The 13,237-nt window shown below is 39.0% G+C and overlaps 1 protein-coding gene across 1 annotated transcript in view; it reads left to right on the plus strand.

The window, feature by feature from the left end:
- The first annotated feature begins 388 nt into the window (after positions 1-388).
- Positions 389-13,237, plus strand: part of LOC125238075 — a 115,878-nt gene continuing 103,029 nt past the window's right edge. The window contains exons 1-2 of the mRNA XM_048145364.1: positions 389-1,214; positions 6,437-6,623. Coding sequence (XP_048001321.1) covers positions 389-1,214; positions 6,437-6,623 — 1,013 coding nt within the window. The remainder of the gene's footprint in view (positions 1,215-6,436; positions 6,624-13,237) is intronic.

The raw sequence follows: 13,237 nt of genomic DNA on the forward strand, positions 1-13,237 counted from the left end.
AAGCAATCTTAATAAAACATCTAGACACGCGGTAGCGTGTCAAGCCAAGTTCAAGGTAAAAGAACAAAACACACCAATTACACACTTACAAACTAACACAAAACTACACAAAGCAAACAAAAAAAACCTACAATCTACTCATATAAGCCTATTAACTTTGCGTGAGGCATTGTTCTCAGGACAATTCAGTATGTATTTATCTATATAAGTATGTATATCGTCGCCTAACTAGAACCCATAGTACAAGCTTTGCTTAGTTTGGGGCTAGGTTGATCTGTGTAAGGTGTCCCCCGATATTTATTAAGCAAATGTTTGAGCTATTCCCTAATACTGTTTCTCTTTCTTTACAGATTAACGTGTGATGAGTACAGTGATCCAGTGGTAAATAATGGCTGTGAACAGCCCCGGTGGTTACCCCCCCATCTCCCCCAAGCCCCACACTCCTAAAAGTCCCCGTCACTTTGTCTTCCCCCAAAAGAGCCCCTCGGTCGCATCAAGCACTTCCTCTTCTGGTTATTACACCCCCCAGTCTGGATGCAGCTACGACAAGCACAATCAGCCCCCAAAGTCGCCGCTAGCGCATGGACATCGCAGCCCTATGAGCCCTAGACACTTCAATTTCCCCCAAAAGTCTCCATCAGGACGCTCGAGCCCTTGCAACCCCAGCTTCGACAGGCAAAGCCTACACTACTCTGCATCTTTGAAGCACTGTCGCCGTGAGAAATCCCGGTCGCCGAAACCGCCGCCTGTCCATATACACACTAACCCTGGCTATGTCTCTCCCAATCGCACGAGAAAATTGTACGGCTCGACATCCACTGTCGGTTCTCCTAGGCTAGTGACGTCACCCAGCATTGTCTCCAGTCATACTGACGATTCGATGGATGCCATGCCTGGCACGCCTTCCGCAATGCTTAACGACGCTGATGACGAAGCGACAACAACTTCCTCGAGGATCTGCCGCAAATCTACTTCAGACCTCACAGATATAACTGATGAGACACCTCAGACCAGATCCACCAGTATTAGTAGGCCCTGCTCACCTATGCGGAGAGGCTCCATGAAGGGCGGTCTTGCGTATCTAGCCAGTAGAAGGGGCTCAAGGGAGTCGACGATGTCAAATTGTGATTCGGTCGAGGATATCGGGCCTTTAAATTTCCAAAATACGATGCGTGGTAGACAACGGCGGACTTCGAATTTCTTAGAATTGCCAGGTGAGTTGAGTATAATTATGCAACCCATCTTACAAGAAAGGTACAAAAACAACATTTCAAAGTTTTTCCAAAAAAAGTAGGTATATATACAGTTTTATTCAAGATTGGGATCAGAAAAATTATAAATAGGTACAAAAAAGTTAGTAACATCACATGTCATTTTTATAATTGATTTCAAACTCAGATCAGACTACATCTGTAAAACACAATTGTATTATTTTTATTGCATACAATTGTATTTTACAGAAGGTAATAGGTTAAATATTTTTTACAGTAGGTACTCTTCAGCTCTTCAATTTGACTATGGTTTAAATGTCATCAATGTCATGAAAATAAGTACATGATCCACTATACTAGAATTCAAAATTAGAGTTGTACATTTAACTAGCATAAATTGAAACACTTAGTCGATTACAGTTAAAGTAATTAAACAGATTCCTCTCCTCTCGAATCACGCCAATCAACATTTTAATCGAGTTTAATATTCCTGTGTGTACGTATCCTGTTGTTGTTGACTTTGACTTGATTGGAATGATTTAACATTGATTCTAAAAGTTGTTCAAAAGGTGGCCTTATTCAACTCGCATTAACTGTCAAAGTAGCATCATTGTAAAATCAACATGTTGATTCGATTTATACCAATAAAACTATTTATTTAAGAAATAATGTAAAGAGAAACCAAGTACTTACTTTTGTTTTATTTCTACTTTACGGTTTATAATACTTTGGTTTGGCTGTCACTCACCGTCACCTATCTGTCTAATTTTGACAGGTGAATGTACCTATTTGAAAGTTTGCGATTTTATCCACATCAACGGGAAATCAACACGAAATGTCAAACTATAAACAATCAAACAAATCTAGCTTGCCACTAAAACTCGGCAAATTTTAAAAATGTAAGGGCGAATGTTTATCTTCTCATTGAAAATATGAATTTTGCGCCTTTTTGGTATTAAGATTTTTTTTAATGCCTGTAGCATACTACGTCACGTTCGGTTAAACACATTATTATCCTAGATTTACCTATAATTTTTTTCTCATTTAGTGGCACTATATTTTAATTAGAATTAGAATTATTAATTGTAATTCCAAATGTAATGTTGACATTAAGTGCCCCTGCGGTCTATATGCTGAATGTTTTTTTTTTTTTTTATTGGCACCACTGAGTTAGTTGCGTTTCGATCGCCACGTAGTCATAGATTGTCACTTCATGACAGTTTTGGCAAGTATAATAAGGTTCCATTAAATTGGTAGCTATAAGTTCATAACACTGGCGGCAACTTTTCTCATCATTTAACGAAGTTCTCGAACCTAATGCGAGAACTTTTTTAACTACTTGTCCGTTACTCTCAATATGAGTAATTTTGTGAGATTTCGTAGTTCCCTGCGCCATAATGAAGCTTTTAGATTTCGCAAGTTACTTTTAGTTTAACTTTTATAATTAGCTGAATGGCGAACTTAACTGTAGGTACTTAAAATAAAATATTTTTTCTACTCCCGAACTGTTATTCATCATTTCAGCAATTCCCGTCAACTTTGTACAATGACACGTCAGCAAATTTTAATTGATCCTATTTTGTTACCAACATTTAGTAATATAATTCGACTTTCGTAAGATATATACAGGATAATTGTTATAATTAAGAAAATATAGATACTAGAGAACCTTAATGACGAAATAAAACTTAATAAAATCTCAATTCATCAACAAAATCTTGGTAACAAAATAGGAATTAATAAAAACAAATTTAACTTTTCCCTTAATTTTTGTACAAACTTTTCGAGAACTGCTGATTTACAGGGTTGTGCATAGATCTTTAAAACCCTACATAAAAGTCTATTCCCCAAAGCCAGCGTCCGCCGGCTTTCCGCGCATGCGCGCAGTACCGAAAAAACTGAAAACCCATTGTTTGGCTCTGTAACTGTAACCATGGCAACGCATTGTTATATCGATACTGCGCACGTGAGCGTGAAGGCGTTGGGCAGCTGAGCTGACAGTGCAAACCTTTGCGTCAAAATATAAGAAAACTATTAAAAACTAAGTGCATGGTCGTAGAAAAACTATTGTAGTCAAAAAATACTCGTGGCGTCTTAATAACAATTCCTCCTTTAGACGCCAGTTGCATAAAATACTATTGTACCTTGAACGAAATAAAGTTTCATAATTATAATTTTGAAAAAATATGGACAGTAGTAGTTTATAAATCCAATTTTTATTTTAATAAGACTGATAGCAATATGTAAAGTAAATGAGTTGAGCGTAAGTGCGCTTTCCCATTATCCGATCCGATATCGGATGTCGGACCGATATCCCATATATTTACGCCACCATCTTTGATTTTCTTTCCTTTGAAATCATTCCTACTTCCGATATCGGATCGGATCATGTGGAAAAGCTCTAACGTCACTCAACTCGAATTCATATAACCTAGTTCCATAGCAAATAGGTTTCATTTTCGCTTTGATAGTTCTTAAAATGAAGCTGATCCGACTAGAAAGAAAGTACGGATTTTATATTTTTCAGTTCATAGTGGGGCTAAGAATTACGTCATTGAAGCTCCGCCAGTCAGGTTTAAGTATGTTTTGAAGCGTACATTTTCATATTTTTAACTGTTTGCGCTAAAATTCGAATTATTATTAGTATTAGATGTAATATTTTTCTCTCAAATTCAGGATTTGAATCGATTCCTGAGAAAAGCTTCAAAGTTACAAATTATTATGGCAGCCATATCCAAAAAGCGCTACGAATTAAAATATATTCATTTTTATAGCCTGACTTTCAAAATGAAGAGACCTGTCTGTCTGTCTGAATTTAATTGAGTTACAGATTTAAGTAGGTATTTATGCGATGTAGGTCAATATACATGCTGGCCTTTTTTCTCCGCAGCCATTAGCACAAATGAGCGTCAAGGATTTAATTAATTTTTCTTCATCCACATAAAACAAAAGGTCGTAAGTTCAAATATTATGTACCGGGCTGTCCCATAAGTAATGTCGGTTTGTACATGTCGTGACTTGTACTCAGGTATTTCATACTAGACTAACACTTATTTGAGTTGTGTGGCAGTAAACTACTTGTGCTGCTAGCGTCTTTAATTTTATCTAAAAAAAGTTTAAGAAGCTTTTATAACTTAAGTATAAACTAATTACAATGAGTTCGGAGAAAAGTGCAATTCGTGTGCTATTACGTCATTACTGGAAACAAAAATACGCAGCAGCCGCAGCAGCCAGAAAAATATGCGAAATAGAAGGGGAAGGATTGGTAAATGAACGTACAGCACAGCGTTGGTTTAAACGGTTTTCTAGTGGAAATTTAAGTCTTGAAGACGAAGAGCGTCCTGGGCGGCCGACGGTGTGGGATATCGTGGAAACAAAAAATGCTGTCGAGAGCGAATCGGGTACTAGTACACGTCAGTTATCGAACACTCTTGGCCCTTCAAAATCCACAGTACATCGTCATCTTATCACCTTGGGAAAAATATATAAAAGTTGCAGAGTTGTACCCCATGACTTGAGTGAGGAACAAGCGCAGCGTCGGTTTGAAGTGTGTCGGCAGTTGCTTAATCTTCCCAAAGATCATCGCTTTTTAAAAAATATCATTACCTGCGATGAAAAGTGGATCTATTTACATAATCCTAATATGAAAAAGCAATGGTTGCCTAAACCAGTGCCTAAAAGAGAACGCTTCGAAAAAAGGTTATGTTATGTGTTTGGTGGAATTTTGAGGGCCTAATTTATTATGAGCTGATTCCTGATGGTCGCACGATTAATGCCGACATATACTGTGAACAATTAGAAAAAGTTTATGAAATTTTAAAACAAAAATACCCCTCACTTATAAACCGGAAGACAGCAGTGCTGCAACAAGATAACGCCCGGCCTCATACCGCAAGAAAGACCATGGAAAAAATTAAAGAACTCGAAGCATTTGAACTGCTACCACACCCTGCGTTTAGTCCCGACCTAGCACCTTCGGATTATTACCTTTTTCGATCGATGGCACAATTCTTTCGAGGGAGAAATTTTCAAAGTATGGAAGAAGTCGAAACCGGGGTTACTGAATTTTTCGCATCCAAAAATAAGGACTGGTTCTATCAAGGTTTCCGAGAATTAGCTGACAGGTGGACTAAGGTTATAGAACATCGAGGATTATATTTTGAGTATTAAAAGACTTTTCCTTATTTTGTTTTTTATTGAATATATTTTTGTTAACTAACCGACATTATTTATGGGACAGCCTCTGTATTTCAACACTTGATGGTTATTGGTTAGGTTTAATAATTCAAGTTAGGCAAGAAGCATTGACATTGGGTCGTTTCCGACTGATCAAAATTCGTTCATAAACTCATTAAAATTAGTAAAATTAGTAGGTCGGTCAACTTAATGATTACAGGGTTTTAAACAAGTTGAAACTTTAAAAACTGGCAATATTTTCTGAATATTATGAGTTATGAGAAAAGCGCTTTGTGTATATTCAAGGACTTTAATTGTTGCGCAAAATTGATGTTACTTGCGCAGATTTTTAAGACAAACTATTAGTTTTAGTAAGGCAAGTAAATTATATGTTATTATTCGTTATATTTCAACGAACATAGCCGTACTCGATACACGATTTAATGAAATCGGCTCGATAGAAAAAAATTGCAAAGATTGGTCTCGAGTTCGTCGTTAAACGGTTCTATGTCGTTCAATTATTCACTTAGTTGTCTTTAATTAAAACTACAATAACAAAAATATACATATCTAAAACACTAACGTAACATATTGCACAAATAATGCATATTTCTATTTTATTTTAATATTTTTCCGTACTTTTCGTACCTAGCCGCCCTCTTTTAGTGACATCGCGATCTCACTTACTCCCATACGAATAGACAGTGTACGCTAGCGTCAAGGTCATTGGGTGTTGTCAGCGTCTTAAGGCCCCAACAATTTTGTTATGTCATAGTTAAGCTATGACTGTCCAGTATAAAATGAGCTAGAAGTGGATCAACAATCAAAGTCCGTGGCCGTGCGAATATAGTTCATGTAAATTAAAGAAAATAATGAGTAATATAAAAACATAGTTTTACTGTTTTAGTTTCTGCATCAATTACTTACATGAAAACGACCTAACCTGTTACCGGTTATAAAATTTACACATTGTGTAGGTTAAGAATTGAGCGTATCTTCGTTTCTTTGATTCGATGGAATCCACAACTTACAAAAGTTTATTCTTGCAGTGGTGGAACATTCCCGACCGCGCGTCTGCTCGCTACCAGAGAAGCCGTACAACCCTCGCATATCAGACGACCTGTACCGGCTCAGGACCTTCTCCATCACCACCAAGGGTGGCGTGGTGAACTGTGGTGATTCCATCTGCAACCGCCGCTCGCGGTCTAACACCTCCGTCAATTCTACCAATAGCAGGCAAGTGTACCTGATGACCTGGACCCAAGAGTAGAATCATTGACGCTCAATATGCAACTGGTTCTATGAGGAGATAACTATGGTACGCTGTGGAGCGTCAAAGATTGTACCCTTGGTTAGAAGACCTGTACCGGCTGCAGACTCCATCACCACTGAGAGTGGTGTGGTAAATTGTGGTGACTCCATCTGTAACCGCCGCTTGCGGTTCAATACCTCCGTCAATTCTACTAATAGCAGGCAAGTAGACAACCCTAGAGTTCTGGAAGACCTGGGACTCAAGCCAAATAGTACAATCGTTGAAGTTCCGTGGGCACCTGGTTCTGTTGCGCCAATACGGAAGAACTAGAGATAACTGTTATAGGCCACGGACCGTCAAAGATACCTACCCTTGGTTAGAAGACCTGTATTGGCTGAGAACCTCCATCACCACCAAGGGTAACTTGGTGAACTGTTGTGACTCCATTCGCGGTCCAACATCTCCGTCAATTCTACCATTAGCAGGCAAGTCTACCCTTGAATATCTGATGACCAGGGGCCCGTTTCTCGAAAGGTACAAGCCTTGTATTACAAGTGCGCGAACTGTCAAATCGTATGGGTTGTCATGGAAACACACTTGTAATACAAGGCTACTGGGGCCCATTTCTCGAAGCTTCATGTTACAATTTTACAAGCGGTAGTCAATGTCTAATATGACAAGTTGGAAAGAGACTTCCACTTCTAACTTGTAACTTTTAGTTTTGGGAAATGGGCCCTTGGAATGGACCTGTAATAGAGAGTAGAATCTTTGAGGCTTAGTAGCGAACGATGCGTAACTGGGTATGTCGCACCAAATGCACAAGAGCTATAGAAATATTACTAAGATATGCTGTAGAGCGTCAAAGATTCTACCCTTGGTTAGAAGACCTATACGCTGCGGATCTTTTCTATCACCACCAAGGGTGGAGTGGTGGCGAAACGCCGCAGAAATGTAGTGCTCTGTCGCTCCAATACACAAGAGCGATAGAGATAGATAGCTACGAAAGAGTATCGTAAGCATTTGTGCATTCGAGTAAGCACACAATTCCCCCAGATGTAAACAGAGCCATATAGACAATGATCTGTAAAATATTATTAGCTCAACAGTCCCTAAGTCACTTTCCTAATTCAACTTCCCCAAGAAATAAACAGAGCCATAGACAATGATCTGACACAGCACAGTCAACTAATCAGATTAGGGTAGATTTGTGAGCGATGTCCGACTCGCGTGACGCTCTGACCCACATACCAAGATGAATGAAGCCGTTAGTAGCACCTCGAAGGAAAATGTCTCCGCATTTACATTAAGAAATGCTTCAGCGAAAAACAGCTTTAGGAAGTAGTCGTGAAGTCGAAAGTTTTAATGCAGTGTTATGTGGGTTGGGCTGGGGGTAATTTGAGGTGAAACGTAATTTTGTCGTTACAACCCTGTAGGTTGGCCCAAAATGTTGACATAATTATCAATAATATCTTTGTAATCTTCTACAGTCGAAACTGTACAAATACAGTGTTATGTTGGTTTGGCTGTAGATTGACGGAGTCATTTGAGGTAAAAAGTGATTTCGTCATTACAAGCTCTTACAGGGTGGCTCTAAAATTCCTTGACAATGTCTTTGTAGCCGCCCACAAACTATACTATTTATAAGTAGGTATATGCAATAAAAACAATATGAGACAATATCAATATTTGCCTATATAAATAAATTGTTGTCTTTACAAACACTTTATAAACAGTTTGGAGTTCTTATAATGTCTATTTTTTATGTTTAGACGACAGGTCAGGTTCTAAAGATTGATAATAACATTAAATCCACAGATGTAAGTACCTCCTTTAGATTAAGTTGAGTAAGCTGAATGTGTTTGTTGTACATAAATCTTAAAAAAAAGTGCCACTTTTATTGAACTAGATACAGTATCTTTTGAAAAAAAAAAGCGCTGGTAGCCTAGTGGTAAGAGCGTGCGACTTTCGATCCGGAGGTCACGGGTTCGAATCCCGGCTCGTACCAATGAGTTTTTCGGAACTTATGTTCGAAATTTCATTTATACTTGCCAGTCGCTTTTCGGTGAAGGAAAACATCCTGAAAAACCGAACTAATTCCAATAAGGCCTAGTTACCCTTCGGGTTGGAAGGTCAGATGGCAGTCGCTTTCGTAAAACTAGTACCTACGCCAAATCTTGGGATTAGTTGTCAAAGCGGACCCCAGGCTTCCATGAGCCGTTGCAAATGCCGGGATAACGCAAGGATGATGATGATGATGATACAATATCTTGTGAAATGAAGACTACAGCCGAAATATTCACGGAGGTTGCAAAAAACATCCAAGTTCCTACAGACTTAATGAACATAATTTCAGTATAAGGTACTTTGATTAATTTCGTTATTTTACTATTTATGTCAACGTATTATGGGCCACCCTGTAGTAGAATGATAATCTGGCGGCCTAGCCTAAATGACAACAGTTGTGACGCTAGACACCGATCAAACAAAACGCAGTCTGGCTCTATCGCGCCAATACGGAAGGGCGACAGAGATAGCTACAATATCGATATTATCGTGAGCGTCTGTGCATTTTGGCTACGTACCGTGAATATCGTTATGCGTGGCTACTCAAAGCTTATATCGGGATTTTTGATTAAATGAATTCCTTACATTGTTCTGTTCAAAGACACTTGTGTAAAAAATGATATTCAAACATATCGCATACGCGGGTCAAAGTGAAAACATTATACACCCTGTTTTTATTGATTTCCGTTTAAGGTTAGAGGAGTATAATTCTCTCTCTTAGCTCTGACTGTTATCACACCTCGGACACTGGCGATCAAATATATGAAAGAGGCGCGTTCCTAGCACACAGTCTAAGCTCGTGTAGGTGAACGCGTACTATGTTTGTATGAGTGAAATTTGACAGTTCGAATTTTGACAGGCGGTAACTGTGAGGTAACCGAGAGGGGGTGGGCATCACTTTCAGCGGGGAGCGGGAGTGGCCATACTGTACGATAGTATTCTTTATTATACTGTGCTGTTATTGAGTTATTTAAAAAACCCTCCCCCCTCCTTAGAACTTGTACACTCCTTTTTGCTGTGTACTTAACACGGCAAAGGTGAGTGTACTTCGGTGACCGCTTTCCATCAGGCGGACCGTATGCTTATTTGCCACCGACGTAGTATTAAAAAAAAAGGTATTTTCACAACTTTTTTATTTAATTATTAAATAGATAATCCTGTATATATGTTAAATATGTGTAATTCATTAATCGACATCGTACATTTTCTAGCACTTTTGGTACTGTATTATCGCAATAAAAGCAAACGTATGTTCGAATCTTAGTATAAGTAATAGTTAATTAGGATACAATATTATAAATGGGAAAGTGTATGTATGTGTGTTTGATTGTCCGTCTTTCAAGGCAAAACGGAGTGAGGAATTGTGTGATTTTGGAGATAAAGTCTCTTCGGAAAGTCAAGAGACCGAAGAGACTAGTTGAAGGAATGGGGAGTGTCATACGCTATTTTTTGTCTTTTTCTAACCCCCCACTTCCCTATAATGGGGGGTGGAAATTTGTATGCAGCATTCTGCGATTTACAAACTTAACGCAAGTGAAGCCGTGGACTAAATATTTTTTTTTAAGCTTTGTATTAACCTAAATTCATCATCTACCTTCTAAGGGCCTACGCTAGCTTACGCGGATTACCCGCAACGGACGCCCGCCTCAAAGAAATTGTATAGACACCGCTAACTGGTGCGGGCGCGTGCGACGGACGTTCATCCGCGCGGCGGGCGGCGGGTGTCCGCTCCGTGCGCACGCGGCGGGCACACGATCGCGGACTTGTTTCTTGAATTCAGTCGAGCGCCGCATCGTGCCGCGGATACACGCGCCGGACAGTACAGTTGAGACAATATAATGATCGACACGGAGCGCGTAATATTAGAAGTGCAAGCTCGACCAGTATTATGGAATATGAGAAATGAATTATATAAAGACAGACATGACCGAAACTCATAAGCACACTAAGCAACAATCCATACTGAATCCACACATGTGCAGTAGTAATTATCAATTTCGTTTATTTTACTTGGTTACCAAAACCTTTATGTGCTTGGAAGTACATGTGTATTTATTTTTGGGGACAAAATCACAAATGTGTTTAGTTAAAACATGATCCAAGGAGAATTTGCGTATGCTGGTTTTTGCATTAAACGTGAAATACAATTTTAAAGGCAAATCTGCAAAAAACGAAAAATCGAAAAAATGCACATAACGGAATTGGCAATCTCAACGACGAGATATGCATTCACTCGGGCTCCAACTCTTACTCTATCTGTAAAATGCTTTCTCATCTTCTCTCAAAAGCGAAAATTTGGTTACAAATTCACTATTCAGCAACCTATTTTTCAGGAACACGGAGATCTGTCGACGTTTCTGTTTCTGCCGACGTTTTTTCGCCAAATATTAAATTATTAAAAAATCCATTATCTAGCGGACACGTCTGTACACACTGCGAACCAAAATTATACTGGTAGCGCTAAGTTAGGCGTGCACCCGTCGCGGGCGCCCGTCGCGGCCTCGCTGGCCCGCGGCGGGTGTCCGGAGCGGGACCCGCGAGCGTGCGCACGCAGCGGGCGTCCGCGTAAGCTAGCGTAGGCCCTAAACGTTTGTATTATGTTACGTATTGACTTATTTCTACCATGCTGCTCCGAAATTGCTAGAAAATTTTCTGTCTGTTAGTTATAAATAAATAAATATTATACGACATTCTTACACAGATCGACTGAGTCCCACGGTAACCTCAAGAAGGCTTGTGTTGTGGGTACTCAGACAACGATTTAATATACAAATACTTATATACTTACATAGAAAACATCCATGACTCAGGAACAAATATCTGTGCTCATCACACAAATAAATTCCCTTACCGGGATTCGAACCCGGGACCGCGGCTTAGCAGGTAGGGTCACCACCCGCTAGGAAAGACCGGTCGTCAGTTACAGGGTAACCTAATGAAAACGTGTTGTCGTGTGTAAACTTCGGTATTTAACCCCCGACGCAAAAACGACGGGGTGTTATAAGTTTGACGTGTGTGTATGTCTGTCTGTTTGCCTGCCTGTGTGTATCTGTCTGTGGAATCGTAGCTCCTGAAAGGATGAATTATTTAGATTTCGTTTTTTTGTTAAAGCTGAGTTAGTCTGTGTTCTTAACCATGTTTTATGAAAATCGGCCCACTATGTGGGGTTTTTTATTTTTTTATAGGAAGTGTCTCTTCTGTGCGTAAATTTTATTCCGTGGTAGAAGCTCCTAAGTTGTTTACAAATTCAGGAGTGGTGCGAAAGTTTATTTCATTTCGGGACAATCAGTCAACGTCAGATGTTTCGGTTTTAATAAAAGAGCACTATTTGGCTGCCTCTGTATGTAAATTTGAGTTTTTGTTCAAGTTCGCGACAAAAGCGCCGGGGGTATTTCTGCTAATAAATTTACATATGGTATGAATTTTTCATTAAGGTGTCGAGTCAAATGTGCTATTAAGTTTAATAATGAATGGTTTCATGGTGACATTTTCTATTGAAATTAATTTGCGATTCATTCCTTCTCCCGTTCTTCAGTATGGTAAGGGCATTTATTTGTGCGATGAGCACAGATATTTTTTCCTGACTCATGGATGTTGTCTATGTACATAAGTATATATTTATCTATATAAGTAAGTATATCGTCGCCTAGCACCCATAGTACAAGTTTTGCTTAGTTTGGGGCTGGGTTGATCTGTGTAAGGTGTCCACCAATATTTATTTTATTTATTTTTATTCTACATATATTCACAATATAGGTATACTGGTACAGTCACCAGCAATAACATCGTACAAAAAGAAGGCTGCAAAGGCTAAATATCTGACACACTTTAATGGCTAGAAATGAGATTGTGTCAGATATTTTTGCGGCCTACCTTTTGTACTATGTTATTACCGGTGACTATACTTTTGAGAAAGAATAATGACAATCTTGTATTAAATTATTCAAGTTTCAGTTTTTTATGACATCATTAAGGTTTATACCATAGTCAAGTGGAAAAGGCGATGGAAGATCTTTTCTCAGCAGTGGGGCACTTAAAAAAATAGTCCAATAATAGTATTTTATGCAACTGGTGGTTAAAAGAGGTCAAAAAAGGTGAGTGACGTGGGTAACAATTTGAGGCGAAGCCGAAAATTGTTAATAAAGACGCCACGAGCATTTTTTGACTCAGTTAAACACCGTTGCATACAATACTTTTTCTACGACCAAGCACTTATTTTGAAAGAAAATTATAAATTCAACAAATACCTACTTTCAGTCATCTTAGTTATCTAGGTGGACCGCCTACCATTTTGAATATGCAGTTTGAGTGCAAACATGAAAATAAAACTGTCTATGGTATGGTTCTTTGAAGCCTAGCCACTAAGACGAATCGAGCCGAGTTGAATCGAGTTCTCATACATTTGAATGCGATTCGACGCGTCGCCAATGAACGCAGCAGAAAACGAAGCAGTCTCGACTCTGCGAATTGGTTTGTTAAGTTGGTAGCAATGTATTTACTGAACTGTAACAGCTATATCGTGCTACTTCTACTA

This window comes from Leguminivora glycinivorella, chromosome 22, assembly GCF_023078275.1.
Source record: "Leguminivora glycinivorella isolate SPB_JAAS2020 chromosome 22, LegGlyc_1.1, whole genome shotgun sequence".
In the NCBI taxonomy this organism is placed as follows: Eukaryota; Metazoa; Arthropoda; class Insecta; order Lepidoptera; family Tortricidae; genus Leguminivora; species Leguminivora glycinivorella.